At 44.1% G+C, this 24,708-nt stretch overlaps 1 protein-coding gene across 16 annotated transcripts in view; it reads right to left on the bottom strand.

The window, feature by feature from the left end:
* Positions 1-24,708, bottom strand: part of MAST4 (microtubule associated serine/threonine kinase family member 4) — a 617,295-nt gene that overhangs the window by 281,567 nt on the left and 311,020 nt on the right. For all 16 annotated transcript variants that reach the window (XM_084800734.1, XM_084800722.1, XM_084800737.1 and 13 more), the window contains one exon: positions 11,181-11,212. In XM_084800734.1, coding sequence (XP_084656860.1) covers positions 11,181-11,212 — 32 coding nt within the window. The remainder of the gene's footprint in view (positions 1-11,180; positions 11,213-24,708) is intronic.

Raw genomic sequence — 24,708 nt, 5'->3', positions numbered from 1 at the left:
CTCTTGTCTACACCTTCATAAGGGCTGAAATTATACAGCGCTGGAGACTGGACACAGCCAGTGCTGTCAGCCAAGTATTCTACCAACCAAGCAATCTACAGAGCTCAACACACAGGTTCATTCCACCCCCCCCCTCTGTCTCTCTGTCTCTCTGTTTCTCTCTCTCTCTCTCTCTCTCTCTCTCTCTCTCTCTCTCTCTCTGTGTGTGTGTGTGTGTGTATGTGTGTGTATTAATAAAGCAAGAACATTTCCATGAAAGCAACTACCATATATCCCAATATGTATGAGAGATTATATTACAGGCATTTCAAAAGCATTTCCCTAAATTCTATAAACACTTTTAAATTCATTACTAGAATTTTCATTCTAGGGACTAGAGGTCATACAAGTTCAGCAGAGATCATACAAGCTCAGCAGGTAAGGAGCTTGTTATGTAACCATGGAAACCTAAGTTTAAATCACCAGTACCCATAGTAACAGCAGAAAGCAGTATTGCATGTCTGCAACCCCAGCCCTGGTTACTGGGTCCTAGGGCCTTGCTGCCTAGCCAGCCCAACGAGTTCTAGGTGCAGTGAGAGAATCTGGTCTCAAAAAATAAGGAAAAGAATCATAGAAGAAGGCTCTCAACATTGATCTCTGGCCTACACATGTGCATACACATGTCTACACACACACACACACACACACACACACACACACACACACACACACACACACACGAATACTCCCATTCACACAAATGCATGCCCACAAACATATATACATACACACATAAAGACTTTTCATTCTAAAACATTAAAAAATAGCCTCCTATGTGAGATGCTACCCGTGTATCTCTACATGACAATCAAATTTGTATAATAAATCAAACCTTTTCCTCTCATTTGTGTTAAGTGGACTATCTGTGTAGAATTTCCTAACGATACAGAGGAAAATGTTGTCTGGGAAAAATGCAGGACTTCTGGCTGGCCCTTAGGGAGGACGGTGCAGCAACTAAAAGGCTCCATGGGCATACCCCACACTCTACCATGTAAACACAGGGGCGTGGCTCAGATGCACCCACTTTACCTAACAATAGGCTAAAAGGCAAAGCAGGTATCATCTTATGAAAAAAAAAAACATATCCCAGCTAAATCTCAGAGGATGAGATCTCCACTGCAGAAGGGGAGAGAAGGGAACCCTCCCCCCCCCACCCCAAAAAAAAGTACTTTCAATTTTCTCAGGCCACTACAGAGAGGAAGGAAGGAAGATTTGAAGCCTCCTCAAGAGACACTCAAGAAGCCTGCTTCTCCCTGGCCTGCTCATCAGAGGCCCAGTCTGCTTCTACACAATAGGGTACAGAGAGAACAATGGTGCCTTCAGAGGGCGGCTCACGTGGCTAGCTGGATAATGAGTACATCCAAGAGTTGCCAGTTACCACAGCTGCTGGACACCACAGCCCTGACTTGGGCACCTATCACCGGTCTCTTTGTCATGCTGGGGTACACTTTGTTCCCGGTGGTGCTGGGGGTTTGACCAGTGTGTTTTCCCTCCGCTGAAACAGTGAGTGGAAAGTTTTAAGAACTTGCCTGACCTTCCAGAATATTCGAGGAAGCCGTGATGAGCATGGCGAAGGGGAGGCATGCTCTGTGAAGCTCACTCCTTGATTGGTCCACACTATGGAGGTCGGTGTGAAGTCTTCCATCCACAGAACAAATATCCATGGTCATGCTAATGACTCAAGCATATGACACCCCAGTCCCTGGTGGTTGGGAACCCTAAATTCTGTCCATGTTCCACAATCAGTGTAGTAGTTGAGCCCAACAGGCCCCACACCCTCTTAGTTGCTGGTTCATCACTGGTTCATCATTAATCAAATAAAGCGAGTTTAAATAAAGTTTCTCTCAAAGGACTCTCTGAGCTTTGAAATCCTATAACTAAAATTTTCCATTTCTCTCAACATTTAACCTGTCCCAAGCCACAGTGCCAAGACGTGACCTTACACCGTGCTGAGGAAGAAGTGATTGTTCTGGGAAAGGGACTGCTCAACACCTGAAGCTAGCTCTCCCACGCCCTGGTGGGTCTGTCTCCATGGTGCGGGCAGAAACCTCTGGTTATCAGGGTTGATCACTGCAGTGCTCAGTGTACAGTCAAAGTCCTACACAAAGCCAAGAGGCCACCTGTCCACTCTCAGAAAAATTCAACAAAACAGCCTCCTAGAAAATGTTACTGAAGTGATCTGGCATTGGTTAAGAGCACTTCCTCAGGGCTAGAGACTTGGATGGCAGCACATAAATTCTAGGAGAGGACCTGAGCTCAGTTCCCGGCACCCATACAGAAGTTCACAACCATCTGTAACTCTGGGCACTCACATGGCATACACACAGGCATATAGATGAAACATTCATATGCATGAAGAAATAAAATAAATAAGTCTTTAAGCAATGTTGGAGAAGGAGAAAAAGAAGAAAAAAAGAAGAGGAAAAGGAAGAAGCAGAAGGAGAGGGAGAGAGAGAAGGAGAAGAAGGAGGAGGAGAAAGAGAAGAAGAAGAAGAAGAAGAAGAAGAAGAAGAAGAAGAAGAAGAAGAAAACTTCGACTGCTTCTTATTTGGTGGATTTTTTGACTAACCCAACAGACTGCAAATAAATGACATTGGCCTGTCATATTTTCCAATACTTAACAAATACACAGCACATTTGTATGCCAGGCACAACCAGAAACACTTTTCAAATATTAATTTAACCCTCTGTAGTGGTTTGAATAGGTTTGCCCCCCATAGACTCATGTGTTTGAATGCTCTGCCCAAAGGGAGTGGCACTCTTAGGAGGTGTGGACTTGTAAGAGGAAGTTTGTCACTGTGAAGGCGGGGCTTTGAGGTTATTAAATGCTCAAGCTACGCCCAGTGTGAGCCAAATCCAGTCTCCTCCTGGCTGCCTTCAGATCAAATTTAGAACTCTTGGATCCCCTGAAACCATGTCTGGCTCCGTGCTGCCATGCTTCCCACCAAGACGACAATGGACTAATCCTCTGAACCTGTAGGCCAGCCCCAATTAAATGTCATCCTTTATAAGAGTTGCTGTGGTCATGGTATTTCTTCACAGCAATAAAACCCTAATTAAGATATCCTCTGAACATCTCCAGGATTGAGGACTAGTTCTATCTTACAGATGAGAAACTAAGATGCACAGAAGTTAGGTAACTTTTAGAACTCCCAGAGCTAGGTAACTGGCAGAGACCAAATCTAAGTCCAGGCAGTGCTCCAAAGCCCTGCGGTTTCCCACAGACCAGCAGACAAGAAAAGGTAACTTAGCAAGAGAACTATCTGCGCCCCCTGGCCCCTGATCACACTGTATGAGCTAAAAAAAAGGAATTGCCTGTGGAAAACACTTCCCAGCTCTACTTGGACTCAAATTTGCTCACCGTTATTCTAGTAAGCACAGCACTTATAACTTCCTTTCATGCATCTGAGGACCCAGAGCTGGAAGGCCAAGTTCACCAACCTAAAACCCAAAGCTCACCTAAAAATGGTAGTTCTCAGCTAGAAAAAGTGTTTTATATTCCCCTTAAGAATTTGTGCAAACCGGTCCCTCCCTCCTCCCCTGATACGCACACCCTTAATCTCCATGTTTGTAGGTACATATGGGTTCTGGTGATCCTAAACCATCCCAAGATAACCTAATCCTCTCCCCTGGAGCAGAATGGAGGTTTTAATTTCCAAAGGTAAGTACATTCCCCCCACCCCACCCCCACCCTCAGCCCACACTGTTCTGTTTTTCCAGCCAAGCCTGTAAAGAAAGGCTGCAAATGCATGCCAAATGCCACACTGGCTACTCGATGAATATATAAATGCAACTGACATTCTCCACAGCCCGAATCCCTCTCTTTATTCTGGGATATATTACACCACTCGCTCTCTTTTTATATAAACATGCCACTTTAAATGCTAATTCAGACGCAACACTCAATTTTTTTTTTTCCCCTTCGTTTTGTTTTGGGATTTCTAACATTCAACATGACACTGACACTGGACTCCTATTTGGCTTTGACAGGAGATATTCTGAATTCTTACTTCAATATTTGTGGGGTGGGAGGATAGAGTGCTACAGAGAAAATAAATTTGTTTTAAAACATAGCCAAATATGGTTAGCACGTCTTCTATTTTGCTTGAATTAAATCCCTTTCTTCTCTTTCCGGAAATTTTGCCTTCATCTTGCTGAAAAAAAAAATCACAAATCTTTTTCAAATCTATTGCAAAACCAAGGCGATCCCTGGTTCTGGAAATAACCTCATTTTACACAAACTACTTTTCGAAAGAGTCAGGCAAGGCATTATGTTCTGAGCTTAAGTCTATTTAAAAAGTACACATACCTATACATACCAATAGTATTCGCCCAAGCCTTCTAAATGACCTAGAAGGTCACTACCTAGCTTGTCTCGAAATGAGGAATTCCAAGCTCAGAAAAGCCCTGATCCAGCACAGGTAACTCAGACACGTCTTCTATAAGACACACTCCAGTGTCAAGTTCAGCCATCTCAGCCCGCCTGGGTTTCCAGGGACCAGCACTATTACTGTGCTCTGAAGGTCCTTAGCACTCTATGACAGCAATCGCTCTTATTTCCCACCCCATCCTGGATACCCTTTACTTTGCTCATGTGCAGAAGACGGCCAGGAAGAAGTGGAATGTGTGTACTGCCTTCTCTGTGCTTAGTAATTTATTCATATAGCAAAGGTTTTTCAACATCTACCCAAGCCCCTGGTAGACTGGTCTCTGGCCACTTCTGCTAAAAGGCAGTGACTGGGTAACTAAATGTGTAGTTAAAAACATGACAGTTGGGCTGGGCATGGTGGCACACACCTTTAATCCCAGCACTTGGGAGGCAGAGGCAGGTCGATCGCTGTGAGTTTGAGGCCAGCCTAGTCTACAAAATGAGTCCAGGATGGCCAAAGCTACACAGAGAAACCCTGTCTCAAAAAAAAAAAAAAATGAGAGTTGGGCTTCCTTGTGTGTCTTCCTGTCTCCTTTCCTATGGCTGAAGGCTCAGGGGAATGGCAAAGCCTCACACACAGGTGAGGAAAGCTGCCCATTAGTGAGGTCACACACTGGTGAAGAAATGTTCATCTCCTACGAGGATGACTTCTCTCTTCAAGAGATGAGGGTGACAGTGACACTGTGACCAAGCTGGCCACTCCTAGATCAGGCACACCCTGACCTGTTCTCCGTAGCCTGTGCACCTTGGGATCTTGCCCTTCCCTTTCTTAGTCAGTTTAGAAGTTTTGTTTTTTTGTTTTTGTTTTTGTTTTTTTTAGCTGTGTGGGCTCCTTTTCCACAATCCGAATTTGCTACTTATCTGACAGCAAGCTGGGCTCCTTATCTTTGGGGGCTCTGTAGAACAAATCGGCAGCTCTTCTGAATTATTTAGGGGATCTGCTGATGTGACACGAAAGCCTGGACTGTATTAATTTCTGTCTTAGAAATTACCAGGGGATATTACAGACACAGGAAAACAAGAGTGTCTGGGAGATCTATGCTGCAAATTATAGAAACATGGAAATACGAAGTTTGTACTGTCTTGAGGCTCACTAGGGAGAATTCTAGCTGACTAGCCTTTTGTAAATGGAAATATAAGACATATGGTGATCATCTGAGGGAACACTGTCAATCAATGTGCTCTCGTGCCATTGTCTATGATGACTGGATTGGTGCAGCTGAAAAATCTGATAGCTGGAACAAACCCCCTTGGAGGCTCATCAATATGAGGGGTTCCCGAACTCGGAAGAGAAAGGTGCTCCCTCTGGCCCATTCAGGTGTCTTTAGGTGACTAGGGTCTCACTTAACCAAGGTGTCAGGGGTGTAGAACGCCATGGAATGTAGCACTCTCAGAGAACTACATGAAAAGAACAGACGCCCAGAATCAACTGGGGGGGTGGGGGGCGGGGGGCGGAGGCCAATGATTCCTTTATGTGTTTATATTTCCAATATAGCTATGTGGAATGAATAAATCCTTTTGGTTTCTTATAATTACTTGTCTATTTAATTTGCATATGAAGCTGGGTGGTCAAAGCTAGCATGCTGAGGCAGCCAGAGTCCAAGTTTTTAACTTAAAACACCAATCCCATGACTATTCCACCAAGTCTCCCATTAACGAGACTTCTGCTGTACCCAAAGCCCGGTACAGGCAAGTAAAGTATTAAAGGGGAATATTAGCAAGAGGCACATGAAAGAATTTCTGGTTCTAGGAAGTATCAGAGCAGGTGTGGTGGAGATGCACACTGTTTTACATATAGATAAGGAGCCGGGCTTCCTACAGGCCTATGTAACAGTCTACTTAGACTCCTAATGTGTGTCTGCCGTGGCCAGCATTAGAGGGCTTACAGCTACTTTCAGTAGAGTGAAAGGAAAAGGTGATCAGAGTAGAAACAGAAGTTGATGAAGACACCAGTGCTGCTGCCAGATCAAGAAATTAAGGTAGAGCATGGCACCACGTCTGACTCTCAGGTGCCATTCCTCAGCGTGCATGCGTCCCTTTCTAGAGCTCCTACGGACAGTACGAGCTGCTTACCCTTCAGGTCTCTGCTGCTGGGTACCCCTAAAAGCCACCTCTAAAGCTTGTGTGGCCGAAGAATGCGAAGCTGACACATCACCCAAGTATCATTCATTGCTTCCGCAAAATAAAAGTGGTAACTGTAGTGATTCTTTTATTTATTTATTTATTTATTTATTTATTTATTTATTTATTTTTTAATCCCCAGGTCCATAGGGCTCCATGCAAGAACATGACAAAGGGAAGGTTAAAAAGGAAAGCCGTGTTAAGTAGTGGGGAGAATCAACTGCTAAGAACAGACAGTACAATTTCCTTTGCTTTGTGGAGAGATCTGAAAGCCCATTAAAAAGCGAGAGGGCGGGAGGTGGGAAGAGCTGGCTCCAGCCAATTTCCTGCTCCCCTCTCTAGGGCATAAACACTACAGAGGCACTCTGGGGAATTCCACAAAATAAATAAATAAATAAGCAAATAAATAAATATAAATTTAAAAGGCCTCTGTCCTGGGGAGCTGTTTATTTGGGCAATTAACAAAACACAGAGGCACTTTTAAAAATAAGTGGTAGCTGCCAGGGGCCTATTCATCAGTTCACATCTTATCTGTTTTCACTTTTTCTACTTTCTTTGCCTGAAAAAAAAAAAATAACAACAACAACAACAACAAAAAACTCCTTAGGCACAGGCCAAGTCCTCAATAGGAAAGCAACAATACTGATGACACAGAGAGTGGTAACCGGCCAAATAAAAATCATGTCAAGAGAATCTCTGTGTCCTGGGCTGAACTTACGACACCAAGGACATAGAATCCGCCACTCAGTCATACAGGAGCTCTGTCCTAGCAGACAGGCTTGGTGACAGGGGCTAGAGAGACCCAGCAGAATACACTGACTTTGTTGGAGGCCGCCTGACTGGCGGAGGTAGGCTGTGTCCATGCCACAAACAGCCGGGCTAGGGGACGGCTCTGTAGCAGGCATCTTGCTTGGCAGGAAGAACAGTGAGCGTTCTAAAGCTCCACGTTCTAACTCATCACCGTAAAGTAATGATCTCATGTTCCTCTTGGCCCAAGACTCTGAAATAGACGTTTAAAATATAGTATCTATGTGTTATTTTTAACCCCTGGGCAAAGGGCTGGTACAAGGCTTGAATTGCACTTTGACACAATGTCAGAATGTCAAGTCGTAGACGATGCAATAAAATCACCATGTACTTACCATGATAGCCACATCAGCGACCCATGAAGCTTCCTGTAAGAGCCACACGAACGCCATGTCTGTCATTTTCTACAGTAGCAACTTTTCACACAAAGCTGGCCCCCCACGCGGGCCTTACACTTCTACAGTAGGCGTATTCGGAAACCACGAAATTCTGTTGTATACTTTTACGACATAAAGGTATCGCAAATGCAATGCAAACAACGTTCTGGTTTTATAACGTAAATGGCGATGTTACTGCCTTCCCTCGTCAATGTATTTGTCTGAATGTTTAACCTTCTACATGGCGCTTCTTTGCTATGTCACTACCAACATTTCGGTAGACGGCTGAGGGAGAAGGAACTCGGAGCGTGGTAACTTAAGCTCCAAGGAAATGGAAGGGGGGAAAAAAACCTGCTCTGAGAAGCAGGGACCCAAAGCCTTCCTTGAATGGAGGAGAGAGGCTAAAATCCACCTAATACAGCAAGCTGAAGCAGAGATAAGATTTGAGGCCTTACAGAAGATTAGAGTGCTGGAAAGCCTGAGGGAAAAAACCTGCTGCAGCTACGTTTATCTTAGTAACATCCTTCCTGGAGGGCAGCGCCCTTGGCTTTGCTTGTCTTTTGCTCTTTGCACTTCAGAATAAAGGTGTTAATCAACTCTGGCACCCTTTAGTCTTCACATTAGCGCCCATCAAAATGACTGCAAGGAATTAGAGGAGAATTGAATTATATTTTCTAGAAATTGCTGTTTGCGTTTATAACCCCTCATTCACGAGGAAGCCTATTTTCTCTCTTATTTATTAAAGTTTTGTTTATTTTTTAATGTGTTTTTAGGGCTGCACAAATAAAAGATACTTAGAGCTTATTCAAAGCAATACTCAAAAATTTCACACAAAGCTAACAGATTCTATGATTTTAAAGTGGAAACGTCAAGATACACAAATTACAAGCAGCAGACACATGGAGCCAAAGCGACTCCCACAGCCCCTCTGACAAGTTCAACCTTGTGACTTCAGGGAGCAAGGATTTTGAGGCCCAAGCTGAGGCCTGTACAGTTGTTCACACTAACATGGAAAGTGAGGAACTTGGGCTGGAGAGATGGCTCAGAGGTTAAGGGCACTTACTGCTCTTCCAGAGGTCCTGAGTTCAACTCCCAGCAACCACATGGTGGCTCACAACCATCTATAATGTGACCTGTTGCCCTCTTCTGGCCTGCAGATGTACATGCAGGCAGAGCACTGTATACATAATGGTAAATAAATAAATCTTAAAAAAAAAAAAAAAAAAAAAAAGAAAACAAAAGAAAGCAAGGAACTCAACCCAAAAGCAGGGGCAGGAGAATACCCAGACTTCCTGCAGAAGAGTAGAAGAGTTGCCAGGAGGCTTTTTTTTTTCTTCAGTACACAAGGTGAAGAAGAGCTGGTAGAGCACTCATGTACTGTGACATTGGCTAAAACCAGCACCTAAAAAAAGCTATGTGGTCGTCCTTCATTAAATCTCTATCAAAATGAAGCTGGCAGTGTTTTTTAAAGGCATTTCTTTTTGTGGGTGTCATAAAGGACCATGCATGCAGAGAACAGTCACTAGCCTGCAGTGTGGCATGCACTGAGGATACCGAGGGCTGTGGGATTCTACAAGCCACATCACACACTGGTAATCGTTTGAGGATAACTGTAGTAAATATAAAACTTGTTTTTATTTTGGAGTTGACTCATGTGGAAATATTAGTTTTCACAAAATTCACTGTTGACCCCACGTGCTTCATTCTGCCACCCAATAAATCAATTGATTTTTATTAGAGAAGGGACTTTAAATGCCCTATATAATTCAAAGCACAGGCTCCAAATACACTTATTTCATTATCCTTTTTTAAAATTAATGATTCCATTTCCTCAAGTGAAGAAATGTTTTTTTTTCCTTATCAGGTGTTTTTTTTTATCAACTCATGGCTATCAGCTAAAATGAACAGAATTGAGACTTCACTGTGAAAGTAATATTTAGCTCCTACAAATGTAGCAGATTTAATTCCTTAAATTGTATAAGCTTTCGATGGTTATTGGACATATATTAATGAATCTAAGGAGAATTACTGAAGAGGCTAAAACCAAATTTCTAAAGTTTTCAAATAAAGTATAAGAGAAAAATCCAGGGTTGTTTGAGAACTAGACAAAAAGTATAGAGAAAATAGGACCGTTTGCCTACAAAGAGATCTCATGTAGTTTTTCTACTTTTCTCACCTCTGATCTCTCATGGTAAGAAATAGCAAAAGTTTGAGTTTGGAGAACAGGGTCCTAACCATGACATAGAAAAAGAGAGCATTTAATCCTAAGGGCACGACCCAGTGAAGGATAAAGCTATTAACCTCCAGCTAGGATGTGAAACTAGGAGCTAGAGACCCTGGACCTTGGAGACAAGTTTTACCGTCAAGATGATCAATTGTACACCTGGTGGTCTGAACTTGTTTCAGAAAGAAAAAGGGAAAGAAATAAAATGGTCTACAAAGCAAGTTTCAGGATGGCTAGGTCTACATAGAGAGACACTGTCTCAAAACAAAACAAACGAACAAACCAAAATCAAAACCAGGAAATAGATAGACAGACAGACAGATAAAATCTTCACAAATTATGCTGTTTAGGTTTCTAGATACAAACTCTGGTGTCTTCTTCAAATTTCACCCAAAAGATGAAAACAGTCATTATATAGATTTTATTCTTCTACAATGGGACTAGGTAATCTTATCTTAAATATCTCATCACAATTTTGAAGAGGAAATGTACCGCAGACCTCAACACAAACCAGATAGAAAATGCCAAAAGTTCAAAGCCAGCCTTTGTCTAGTGCTAACAATGAGACAACTGTCCTATAGGCAGTGAAGTATTAAAGAAAATTTCACTTTGGAAATGGCTAATGAATAAAACTATGATTTGCGCAGCTATATAATTGGCCTTAAAAATGAAAGGCAGGAACACACTACAAAGAACCCAAGTCAAGGTCTACAAATCTGTTATTTTAATGACACAGTGTTACATGTATCCTTTCAATAAGACTGGACCTAAGAGCAGGAAGCACAGCTCACTCAAAGACTTCATCCTTTCAAGGGCAAAGACTCTGTAACATAAAGACCAACCACAGATTTCCAGACCATATGGACAAGCATTACCTCCTGACTCAGGTTATCTTGTGTTGTCTACAGATCAACTCACATTCTTACTTGGCTATCTCATGGAATTCTTACAACTTAAGATCCTCCCAGGATTTAGTGAGAGTTTACAATGCCCACACACAGATCCAGCAACTTATAATGAAATCAGGACTCTTTGACTTTCATAAATAAATTCATGCTCTTTTGTTGATTCTGTAGCTTATCATTAATTTTTCAACCGCCATCAAAGCCCAGCAATTCAGAGACAGTCATCACATTACAAACTAGATAAAAGGAGAGAGAGGAAAGGGAGACTTTCTACTTACAGGCTTCCTCTTCGGGGGAGGCTCAGCTCCTTCTGCAAAAGAAAAGAGAAAACACACATGGGAGATGCCACACCAGCTGAAATCACCAGGACACCAAGTAATGCAAATGGACATTCTTTATTAGACTTGCTTTGGCCTTGTCATGACACCAAAGATTTTGATGACATAATTTCATGTTAAACCTTTTCCATCTCTGTTCTTGTTGTGGAAAAGAGGTCTGAAGGGGCCACTTTATACCACAAATAGTTTATCGTATTTGGAAGCATAAGACCATCTGACCTGCACACAGCAACTTGCATGAAATACTGAGCTGATCTGCACTGTCCTGTGACTGAGGAAAGTCTGAAGATCCAGGGGACCTTGACCTAGCCAGGCGAGAAATTGATAAAAGCTGGAGAAATTTCAGAGGATTATAACTAAGTGAACGGTGAAATGAAAAGGACAATTAAATCAGATTATTAAATCAGGCCAACTTACCCTCCAAGGAAAAAAATTCAGGCAAAGCACTATGCGTAGCAAACATTATACTTTGTTATTTTAAGGAGAGTCTGCAAAGGTTTTTTTTTTTTTTCCTTCTTTCTGGAATTACTTCTCAAAACATATGGCATTTATTACTTAAGTATTGAAAAGTATGTTAATAAACCTCTAAAAGGTAACCGGACAGCCACAATTACCAGAATGTTTATAGTTCTAAAATATGCTCTCACACTCATTTCAAATTAAGATCATTATCTACAGAATCACAGTGAGGCAAGGGAGGAAAAACCCATCTCACAAACCAGCCAAGCAAGCAAGCAAACCACACACAAAATCCTGACTCAGAAATACTTCCACCCACGACAGGCGTTCTCGAAGACCCCCTCCTGAAGGAGGATGACTTGATGATAATTACTAAAAATAGGAAGCCTTGAGTGGGCAACCGACTTCAACTCAAAATTCAGTACACCACAGGTTCAAAAGAGTCTAAATTTGGCCATTCATCCCCAGAATTCTCATCTATTTGGGGTCTTCCAGAAACTCCGGCATTAGCTTTTGGAAAGGTGTTTCCCCCTGGCTTCACACTCACCTTGTCTGTCCTCTATTTTTATTGGCTCCTGAATGTTTGTCATGGACAACAGCCTCAGCCATCACTTCTAAACAGTGCAATTTACTCTAGCGCAGCTTACAGAAAATGGCCTTGAGAGCATCCGAGGAGAGGCCAGGGAAGATATGTGACATGGGCTTTAGACATAAAGATGCCTCCCCGCTAACTGATAAATATGTTTCCATATGGAGTTAGGAGTTACCATAATACATTGCTGCTTAGAACAATGAGTAATTTAAGGAATGAAGGGCCCTCCTCCCACATAGCGAACATTTCCTTTTTGTGTGTGCTTTTACATTTTTTCCCCTTGAATCTTTGCTTATCCCTCAAGAAATTATAGTATTTGCTAATGCTGGCTTCCTGAGTCTGAAATGGAAATGCACCTTCATTTACTGATGACAAGAAGAATCTTGAACCAGGATAGTCTCCTCAAGGGGCTGAAATGCACACAGAAAACCCAATGAACAATTTTCTGTATATGAATCTTTGATTAAGCAAACACTAGAAATGAGTTTTGTATTTGGGCTTTCTTTTTTTTAAGGACTCCCTAAAAGTCACAATTCATCAGATGTGTCTTTCAGGAAAGAACCAAGGATGCCTTGTTCAGCAAAAGGCCTGGAGCCCGGACGGTTACCGCTGCTGTGGCAGAAACTTGATCAGAAGGCAGCGTAGATGATACCAGCGGCGCTATTAATAAGAGCAAGCGAGCAATAAATCAGATGCTATATCAACTACATACGCAAATGGAGAACTCGGAAGACAGAAGAAGGAAAAGGGCCAAGTGGGTAACTGAGGGTTCAATGAATTATTCCCCAAAATAAGGCAATCATAAACTGGCTGTTTTGCTCTCAGGGGGAAAAAAAGCAGCAGAAATAGCACGATAAGGGGACAAGAACCAGCTCTGTTTGTAATCAGAAGCCTTTCCAATAAGCCTAGAGTTACGAGCTCTAAATAAGGAGAAAGGTTACACACAGGCTCACACAGCTCCGCTGTACCTCGGGATGGCACCTGAGCTTCCAGAGTGAGGAGCAGAGGACATTTAATAGGCCACTGTCAGCTGACCTGAAGCCACCATGCTAACCAAGCTGAAGGAGCTAATCCACCCCGACGGCTTGAATGTCAAGCTCAGGATGGGAAACTCAATTTGGTAGCAAATTGGAATCAGATGTGATGGTAATAAAGTGAGAGAAATGAACGTGCCCGTGGCCAAGACCTTGTGAACAGTAGCTGCCCGAGTCTGCAAATACCAGAGGGGCTAGCAATTGCAGGCAGAGCAAGCAGCAGCTACTGCTGCCCTAACGTATGGAGACCACATGCTAATAAGTCAGCACAGGTCAGACACAAATGAACAGTGCCTGGGCGTTTTACTGCCTAAGCCTCCATGGTTTTCCACGGACATGTCTTCATTCGACTTCCTTACTGCCGGGATAAGGTCACTAACACATACTTAGATAATTAGATAAGATGTGTGGTATTGGGCCAGGTCATAAACCAAAGCCAGAATTCGGTACATAGGGCATATGTGTTAAAGGCTGTATTAGGCAAGAACTAGAGGTGGGGGTAGAAAATGGGGTACCAGGGAAATGTAGGGGCAAGAAGCATCTATCTGAACTAAACATGTTTATTAATTATATTCAGACTAAGAACATACTTAAGAAGATTAAAGTTTTTAAAAATTGTTCTACGGATGCTGATTACCCAGTGACTTTGTTTTAGGCTTGTTTTGTTTTTGTCGTTGTTTTGGGTTTGGCTTTTTGTTTTTGTTTGTTTGTTTGCTTTGAGACAAGGACTCAGGTGGTAGGTAGCCCAGGTTGGTAATCTCCTGGCTCAGTCTCCCAGGTGCTGGGTTTATATGCCATGAGCCACCATATCAGTGGCTTAATCTGTTTTAAAATGCTATTTATCGTGACAATACTTTGTTCCATTTCTAAGAATGTAAAACAGTTACATTGGAAAATAGAATAAAGTGTTAAGTAACTTTTTTTCTGAGACTTGTCTTTTCCTTGAGATCTCTCAGTAAGCATGGCCTTGCCCGGTGTGCTCACACATAACCCTAGCACCTAGAAGGCTGAGACAGGAAGATCTCTTGATCCCAAGAGATTAAAGCCACTCTGGGCTGTATAGCAAGACCTCCCTCTCAACAAACAAACAAACAAACAAACAAACACAGACTGACTGAGGACATTAAAAATGTTTCCTCAGATTTAAGAAGAAAACTCATGCAGAGTTCAGGATGACAAGAGAAATACAATGAGTGCCAGCTAGCCTCAAATGGGAAAAACAAAACAAAACAATAACAACAACAACATGACTTGCAATGAAGATGGCATGAAGTTACTTATATAAGAAAAATATGGGCCTGGAGAGATGGCTCAGAGGTTAAGAGCACTGACTGCTTTTGCAGAGGATCTGGATTCAATTCCTAGCACCCATGTGGCAGCTCACACTCCGTAACTCCAAGATCTGACACCCACAGACATATATAAAGGCAAAACACCAATACACATAAAATAAAAATAAATTATTTTTTAAAAAAATATGTCTACACTGTACTAAAGAGCTAGATGTGGGGAATAAATGGAAACTCACAGAAGAGTGAAAATTAGGCGGCCCAAGATGCATGGAGTGTGAAGGAATAGAAGCTCGGTATGAGGGTGAGACATGAAGATTTTCCAATGGGGCTGTCATCCTGTGATGTCTACACAGGCAGATGGATGTATGAATCTGGGCTCAAGAAAGTGGCTGGGATTAGAGAGAGACTGTGAAGTCCTCAGCACGTAAGATGGTATGGAGTGCAAGGAGCCTGGGTGGGGCCTGGGAAGAGACAAGAGCTGGAAGAAGGAGATGAGAGAGCTGGGTCACAGGCTCAGGGAGGAGCATGCATGGAAGGCTACGCTGCACTAGCAGTAGCTGGGTCTCTTCAAAGCAACATTAACCGAAGGAGGCTGACAAGTAAAGACCTTATTTTGTGGGCCCAAACCAGCACTCTCTATGGCAACAAGATGACTGGGCACAAGCACAATTAGTGCACCTTAAAGGGAAACACATCAGAGAGCGCCCCCTGCAGGTTGCACTGTAACTGTCCCCACACCTTTATCTCATGACTTCTGGCAGGTTCCTATGTCACACAGTTACACAGGCAATAAAAAAGGAATATGAGCTGCCCTCCTCAGCACAAAGGAAAGCAGGGCCAAAGCCAACAAATTCATGCACAAGGAACTCCTCCAAGATGGCGACGGGACTTGTAGAATGTGCAGCTTGCCTCCCTAAAACCAGAAAACAAACAACCTCCCAGCACCATCCAGCGAGGAGCACGTTGAGCGGTCTTGTGCTCCTGTTGTCATCTTCCCTACGACCCTGGCAGCTTGATCTTGTCACTGAGGTTTATGGTGTGTGCTGGTCACCCTCTCCCCTATTAAGAGAGTTCAACGAGGCAGGGTGTGCACATTAGAGACATATCAGGCCATGCATGGGGACATAGGAGGTGGAGGACAAAACCAAAATAAAGCCTATTTTAAAAGCAACTCAGGGAAACAGACCCACACTCGCAGTGGACAAGGAGGCGTCAGCAGGTGCAAGATCATGCCGCCTAACCTGGAAGTGTAAATGCTAACAGGGGAGACAAAATTTTGACAGGGGAAAACTAATTCTGCTCCAGCGGAAGTCCTAAGCACTGGTTGATTTGGCTGAAGTAGAGATTCTGAAACTTGACTACACATTAAAGTCACCCAGGGAGCATCAAAGAGTGCCGGTGCCTAGGCAGTAGTGCCCCTAGAGAACCAGGGAGGGAAGAAAACTGATTACAGCAATTATTTACTAGAGGTTAGCTATTTTACATCCCTTTAATGATGGTTAGTTTGTGTAAACCTTTTACTTTAAGAACACTTCCCCCTTTAGGGAATAGTAATTTCCTAGGCTGTCATTTCAGTAGTGAGGATGACACTGTGATGTTATTTCCTGTGTGTGGGGGAAGTGGTCCAGGTTAAGGACCTGTGCCACTCTCAGGGACACCGTGGTACCATTCTACAGCAGAATGCTCACTGTCAAACACCACGGAATGCAGCCAGGGGTGGGTTCATCCAGAGGTCGGCTCTCCTGAAGGAATGCTTGGGCCACTTCCTTGACTGTGACCAAGAGTTAGGCAGGGGACAGAAAGGTGTGGGTCACAGAACTGGTTCACACATGGTACTTCCTGCTGAACCAGAGCAGAAGGCAAAATTGGCCCGCAAACAGTCCTTGGAAGCTTCAGGAAACTGCCCTCGAAGCACATAGTTTTCTGCCTGAAGAAAGTAAAGCTGGAAAAAGTCAGAGGGTCTTTGTGGACGAGCTCAAATGTGTGCACCTTTACCTAGCCCACAGCTGTGACATCTGAGGGGAGACAACTGCAGAGCCCCAGAGCAACCTCTCGTTTCTTGCAGGATTTCTCTTTCTTCTTCCGTCTATAATCTGGACAGGTTATCAAACACCTCTATGGAAAGTCCACGGGAGACTAGCAGTTGACCAGAGGAACAAGCTCATCAGATAACAATATTAAAAATTAAACCGAGGGCTAGGAGATTGGCTCGTTTGGATGTCAACACTTGCTACATAAGCACAAGAACCAGAGTTCAAATCCCCAGCCTTTACCTAAGAAGCCTGATCTGGCCACATATACCAGTAACCCCAGCACTGTTGGGGAGGCATGGACACAGAAGAACCATGTGGCTTGTTGCCTGCCAGCCTAGCTCCAGGCTCAGTGAGAGACCCTGTCTCCAGAGATAAGGGTGGTGATAGAGCAGGACACCCACTGTCCTCTCATGGCCTCAGGTAACATGCATAGGTGCACACACATCCGTCCACATATATACCATATGCAGGTAATATGTATGTACACACACACACACACACACACACAGACACACACCCCAAAAACAAAAAACCTACCATTATCTGCTACCCTTCCCGGCCATATCCATTGTCAAAATAAGAGTGTGGTAGAACACTTTCTACTACTACAGCAAAGTGCCTAAGGCTGAGTAATTCTTTTTTGTTTTGTTTTGTTTTTTGAGACAAGGTTTCTCTATGTAGCCTTGGCTGTCCTGGATTCACTTTGTAGACCAGGCTGGCCTCGAACTCACAGAGATCTGCCTGCCTCTGCCTCCCAAGTGCTGGGACTAAAGGCGTGTGCCACCACCGCCTGGTGCTAGCTAAGTAATTCTTAAACATAAGAGGATTGTGCAGCTTACAGTCTGGGAGGCTGTGGAGCCAATGAGAACATGTCTTGGCCTCATGGGGAACAGAAACAGTGGTTAGAGCATGTGCAGAATAGAGCTCATGACGACATAGAGATCATGGTGACGTAGGAAACCAGAGGAACTCAGGGGCTAGGATAGCTCAAAACACACACACACACACACACACACACACACACACACACACACACACCCCTACTCCTGTAGGACCCAAGGTCCCATTAGAAGTACAGTAGTCCCTCTTGCAGACGGCATCTTATATATGGCCACATCGCACTGACACACCTTATCTCCTGTGACAATGACATCCCTGACGACCTAACTACTTTCCAGTAGGTTCTATCTCTCCATGCTGACATGCCAAGGACCAAGCTTTCAAGACACAAACCTTTGGGAGAACACACCAGGAAACCATATTCCAAACCACACCCAGTAGCTGGAGGGGCGACGTGAGAGGCTGAGAGAAAGGGGCTGAATGAAAATACCAGTGCTGGGGGTTCTCAGGGATGGTGATGATGATGACGAGATGAAGAAGGGGAGGGCAAAGTGGACAGCAGCTTTGCCCCCGGTACAAGTGAAACGGACAGATTTTTAAAAGTACACGTTTTAAAAAGTAAAACTGAAGGTGTTCGCCTGTGGTCCTATAAATTCGGTTACAGGGAGAAGGCAAAAATCTTCTGCCAAGGGGGAAGACAAGGCCACATTTGGGGATTAAAGCAAGTGAAATGGGTTTCCTTTATCCAATCACACACTTTTTAGTAAAGGTTGACATGGCAGAGACCATGCCAGCTCTGGGGATAAAGGACTTCACTGGGTGTAAAATGCAGTGTGAAAAGGCCTGGGATAGAGGAGAGTTCTTCAATGTATTCAACAGCAACGGATGTGTGTGTGTGTGTGTGTGTGTGTGTGTGTGTGTGCGCGCGCGCGCGCGCGCGCACGCGCGCGCTGCGTTTCTTTGAGGAAGGTCAGCACTGGTTCTTGCCTGCTGACATCCCCTGTTATGCACAATGGCAACTTGTGATGGAACCAACATAGCCCTTGGTCTCTAGAACAGTGGCTTTCAAACTGTGGGTCACAACTCCTTTGGTGGGGGGGTCAAACGATCCTTTCACAAGAGTTGCTTAAGACTATTTAGTGGAAAACACAGATATATTTACATTATGACTCATAACAGTAGCAAAATTAGTTATGAAGTGGCAATGGAAATAATTTCATGGTGAGGGCGGGGGTCACCATGACACGAGGAACTGTAGTTAAAGGGTCACAACATTAGGGACACTGAGAACCACTGCCCTAGAAAAAGCTCTGACCAAATTAAGCAAGTAACAACGCTTATTTTCCTTGGCCAAAGAAATGAACTGAGAGCTAGCATGCTGCTCAATCCGGGCAAAGCAGATGCGAAGTGATGCTCTGTTTGGGGAGCCCAGGAAAGAATTTCATGTGCCTCACCCAAGAGAGTTAACAGAAGAGGCAGGGATCTTTCGAGAGGCACCAAAGGTGGACAATGGAGGATGAAGAGAAAGAAGGCACTGGGTGACCCGTGTGGAGCAATGCATGACATATGTCTAGACTTTCGGGATACAGGGATAAGCGAGCCAAAGAAGTCTGTTGTTTACACCGGTTGTGTGTTGCTTTATGATTCAAAGGTTCCCAAGGGACATATACTCCCCTTGTGCCTGCTCCTTTTATGGGTCTAATGTCTGGACACTGTAAGGCAGGCAGCCTCAGGACGGGCTGAGAACTCACTCCAGGGAGGGAAGACGGAGTGCAGGATGGGTTTGAGTGAACTCTGAGAATGGCTGGCAAGTAGAAAAGAAAGCTAAGCCGGGCGTGGTGGCGCCCACCTTTAATCCCAGCACTCGGGGGGCAGAGGCAGGCGGATCGCTGTGAGTTCGAGGCCAGCCTGGTCTACAAAGTGAGTCCAGGATCAGGATGGCCAAGGCTACACAGAGAAACCCTGTCTCGAAAAACCAAAAAAAAGAAAAAAAAAAAAAAGAAAAGAAAAGAAAAGAAAGCTAACTCAATAGGACAGAGTGCAAAGGCAGGGAGGGATGCAGCTGCATCACAGGCTGTTGAGAGAATCTGCGTTTATCCTGCAGGCAATGGGGACTCCATTGAGGGCTTCAGTGAGAGAAGATGGCCAGATGACATGAGCTAAAAAAAAAAAAAAAAAAAAAAAGGTTTCACTCCAGCACTAGGCTGTTACGTGGCTCACGGTTGGCAATTGATCGGGGAAGGTCTTAAGAGGTTCCTTCTGGTACCCTGGGAGCATGGCTGAGCATCAGGACCAAGGAGGAGGCAGAGAAAGGTGAGGGGGAGAGGCAGGCTAAACACAGAGCTGAGCACACAGCATCATCTCAGGGGTGTGAGAAGGCGTGCTTGGCTTCTGGGAGAGTCAGAAGACCATGACACGCGAAAGGACAGGGCGCTACCCGGAAACGAGGGGATGCTAAAACTACGGAGGGAATTTGGAGCGGTGGGAATGTGAAACAGACAGGGGACCAGTAAGACATGTAAGTTATCAACATGGTTCCAGAATACGGGAGCCGGGATAGAGCTGCAGAGTGAAGATGTGGCCAAGCCAGATGCCAGGCTTGTATGAAACATTAACGACCATCATGATCAACTCCTTTCTCCCCTCTACAGTTTTCATGGAAATAGTAGGAACTGTGTGTCTATATTCAACTCGCCTATATGACTAACACAATGGTGGACTCTGATATTTACTGCATGTTGACAAACACTGGCTCACTTAACGTTACCACTACTCCTGTTTCACCAAAGAGGAAATGATGGCAACATGTCTTAGTGTGTCCTTAAATCCACACTTGCCCGACCCAGGGAACTGTAAGTTCCTCACCAGGTCAGAGCTGGGTGTATTTGTACCAGTCTCCCCTCACGTCGCCATCCAAGGGGCTTCAGAGTGGCTAACACCCGCCAGTGTCTCTCTGAAATGACTTGGGGCAGCTTCTTCTAAGCAGATTTCACACTGAAATTGTTTTTACAGATGGATTTTATTTGAGGCACAGTCCTGCAAGCACGTTACTTTTAACACGGACTTTTCTCCAGCAGAAAAGGCGTAACAGAACAGATAATCAGCTAACCCTAAGTAAATGAGCAGGCGAAACAAGTTTCCTTTCCAGTCCATTACAGTGGTTTGGGACACTTCCTAACACATTATGCCCTTGATGTCAACACACTAAGCATGGGAGTCAGTATTGCCGAAGAGATGCCCACAGCAAGTCTATGCCCCACGGCTCTCTGCAGGCCTTTGCTTATCAGTAACAGAGACCTGTGTGATTAACAGCTGCACTTCACTGAGTGTTTACGCTATGTACCAAACAACGTGTGCATGCTCCCTCAAGGTCAACAGCTTCTAGCCCACAGTCAGATTGTGTTTGGAGTGCTCACTTTCCCCAAGGACAAAAGAACTCTTTCTAAGAAAAAAAGAATTGTGTCATTCTGAAGTTAAGGAAACTAGTTGGGGCCGTATTGGAAAAACCTAAATTTTGGAAACAAAAGAAGTTGTACAATAGAAAAAAAAAATAGATCCCCTGAAGTTAATAAAGATATATTTATTGTGTTGGGCAGATGGCTCACTGAAGCACAGGGACTTGAGCTTAATCCTTGGGGGAAAAACAAACAAACAAACAAAAAACAAAAACAAAAACAAAAAAAACTCCAGGGTGATAACCCTTACAATCTTAGTCCTGAGCTGGCAGAGACAGGGAAATAAGTCTCTAGGCCTCACTGACCAACCAGCCTCGCCCACTGGCAAGCTCCAGGCCAATGTGAGATACTATCTTAAGAAAAAAAAGAGTAGCTGGATGGTGGCAGCACACGCCTTCATTCTCAGCACTCGGGAGGCTGAGTTTGAGTTTGCGGCTAGCAGGATCTAGAGTGAGTTTCAGGACAGCCAGGGCTACACAGAGAAACCCTGTCAAAAGGGAAAAAAGGAAAATAAAATAAAAGAAAAGAAAAGTTATGAAATCCAAGGAACATCATTTGAGGCCCTCTCTGGATTCCATAAGACCCCCCCACACACACACACACAGTAGGGGTAGGGCATACACCACACAAGCAAAGGAAACATAAACCAATTCCAGCTTTATTCCCACCCAAGGCGATGCTACAAAGCATCCAGAAGAACCTCCTCTACCTCCTTTACAACCCAGCTTCCTAAAACACAGGATGAGGTCCTTACCACCATGGTCCATTCAGAGCCACAATGGTGTTCTCACGCCACTCTGTTCTGACAGCTCCCAATATCCTAGGCATCAGAGTTTTCCACCCAAATACACTGCTCACATTCAATGAGGGAGGCAGCAGGGCAAAAAGGGCCTAGATAGCATTGGTCAAGGTCGTGAGGAACAGTCCAGACACCTCCAACCTGACGTCTTGAACCTGGCTTGGTTAGGTGAAGGCTCCAGCAAAGACACATCCAACTACTCCATTAAGAGGGATGGACAGTCCTCTGCCAGGACATCAAATGCCAATGCAAGATGTTGAACCTAATTGCTGTTAGGACAATGCAAATTGGAAGTCCTTTCCGCATCTGTATGAAGTTAAGGTCACTGAGAACAAGGTCTGACTTCTCTTTCTGTCATCAGAACAAAGTTATGAAGCCTTTTGATAAATAAGCATGCCAACCCTGCCACTTACCTATGCTTCTCGGTATTGGGGCGAGCCCATGACCCATAGTGAGCTGAGATAAAAAAAAAAAAAAGGCCAGACTGCACAGCTGGGCCCCGCGAGGCCCTGCAATGCTTTCAGCCCTCCCATTTATTACCAGCAAATTACAGTAAATTCAAAATATTGATCTGCAAACCCCTATATGGGAAAAAAGTTACCATTGACTTTTATTGCTTACTGTTGGGTCCAGTTCTCTGGAATCAATAAAAGCTACAATGTTCATAAGCTTCTAAAAAGAAAGTTAATATAGTGGATATGAGACACCTTTTAGAATCATTATAAAGCTACGGAATTCTCCGTCAGCACCATGGCAGGCATCTTCAGTGCTCAAAAGCCTTATTGGATTTCAAAGTCTTCTCATTACCCAGGAAAATGCCCTGGGAAAGAAGTGAATATCAATGCCAGTGAACGAAAACGAAGCAATTAGAAAGAGCCCTGCAGGGCAGAACTTCGCTCTCCCCTTCACTACTCTCCGTTATTCATACCCAAACCAGAGCCCCGCCCACATTCAAACCAGAGCCCCGCCCACAGTGAATTACTAGCTATTGTGGTCGCTTTTTAGACAGCATTATCTCAGTCAGACTTCAGAGGTGTTTTCTTGGCACTGGATTCCAAGCCCCGTCGGGCGGAGACCAGATTTGCTTATAAACAACACAACTGCCCCCTAAAGTGGAGAATCGATATCCTTTTATGAACCAATTTTTAAAAATCAGACGGTAATTCAAAGGTTCCATTAAAATTACGGACAACCTTAACACAAAGAGCAAAAGGCCTTTTATAGAACCAGGAGACTGTCTGACTAGGTGTTTGTGTCTGACTAGGGACGATGAATTTACTCGGGTGAGATGAATCATTTTTATTTACTAAGGCTACTCGTAGTTTATCCGAGTAGCCACTGTTCTGCCAGCCTATCCTAGTGTAGAAATGTATTGGCAGATCAGCTCAAGGGAGCGCTTGGAAAACTGTGTGAAGCTAATACCCGCACGTCTACTTTCTTCGGGCTATTCCTCTCTATCTAAATGCAAAAGACGACACAAAATATACATGCAAAATGGATGCAGGCCATGGAGATTAATGGCTCACATATTCAAATAATCGATAACGTGAACGTAAGCCTCTAACAGTGCTGAAATTTATTGTAAAGAGATGGCTCAGTAACATAAACAATTGACTTGGCTGTATTTCACCAAGGAAGCAATAGATCCTATTTGTGACAGAGTAAAACATCTGACATTTTTATGTCATATTTTAAAGATTTACTTTATTTCTAAATGTGTGTGCCCGTGTTATGTGTGTATGTATGTGGGATATGTGTGTGATGTGTGTGTATGTGTATGTGATGAGTATATGTGGTTTGTGCGTGATGTGTATACATGTATATGTATGTGCTATGTGTATGTGGTGTGTGTGTGTATGTGGTGTTTGTGTATACGTATGTGGTGTGTATGTGTGTGTATGATGTGTGTGTGTAGTATGTGTATATGCATGTGGTATATGTATGTGGGGGTGTGTATGTGGTGTGTGTATGTGGTGTTTGTACATGTGGTATGTGTATGTGATGTGTGTGTGCATGTGTGGTTATATACACGAATGCAGGTACACTCAGAACCCAGAAGTAAGCGGCCTCCATGGAGCTGGAATTTCACGTGGTTGAAAGCCCCACCCCACCTCCTCCACCGCCATATGGGTGCTGGCAAGAGAAGTCAGGTCCTGTGAGAAAGCAGTATGTACTCTTAACTGCTGAGCCGTCTCTCCAGGGTCCAGAACTTAAGGTTTCCCCCTTCTTTTTTCTTTATTCCTAGTGTTTTCACCAGTGACAGCTAAAAGCATGCTGGACTTGGGACCTGTGAAAAGATAGGTGCCCTATCTCCTTCTTCACACCATCCTAGCACCACTAGCAAAAATGGTGCCACCGTGACAGCCCCTGCAGGACAAGGCCTGTGTGCGTGTGGTCTCTCTGGTTTCCTGGGAGCCCTGTGTGGTCTCTCTGGTTTCCTGGGAGCCCCGTAGTACGGGAAGATTACCAGTATTTTCCAAATAGGGCAACTGAGTCTTAGAAAACTCTATGATGTTGGGTGGTGGTGGCGCATGCCTTTTTAATCACAGCACTTGGGAAGTAGAGGCAGGAGGATGTCTCTGAGTTCGAGGCCAGCCTGGTCTACAAACTGAGTGCAGGACAGCCAGGGCTACACAGAGAAACCCTGTCTAAAAACAAAACAAAACAAAACCAGAAAGGAAGGAAGGAAAGAAGGATAGAAAAGAAAGAAAGAAAAAAAAAACCTATATGATGATTTGCCTGATGCCCAAAGCGTTACAACAAGGACAGTGGAAAGAAGACAAAAGTAGGGAGATGCTGGCTTAACACTACCCATTCCGTCACAACAGTTCCACGTAGGTGGCGCATTTTCTGTTCTCTGCAGCTAAGTTCATTCCTGGGTGAAAATCTTCCAAACGTCCTTCCCGCCAACTCTAGACTGCGGACTCTAACACGGCACACATCAAGCTCACCCAGACACCTCAA

The sequence above is a fragment of the Acomys minous genome (assembly GCF_964271855.1).
Source record: "Acomys minous genome assembly, chromosome: 11".
Lineage (NCBI taxonomy): Eukaryota > Metazoa > Chordata > Mammalia > Rodentia > Muridae > Acomys > Acomys minous.
This window is presented reverse-complemented; position numbering and strand designations above follow the sequence as displayed.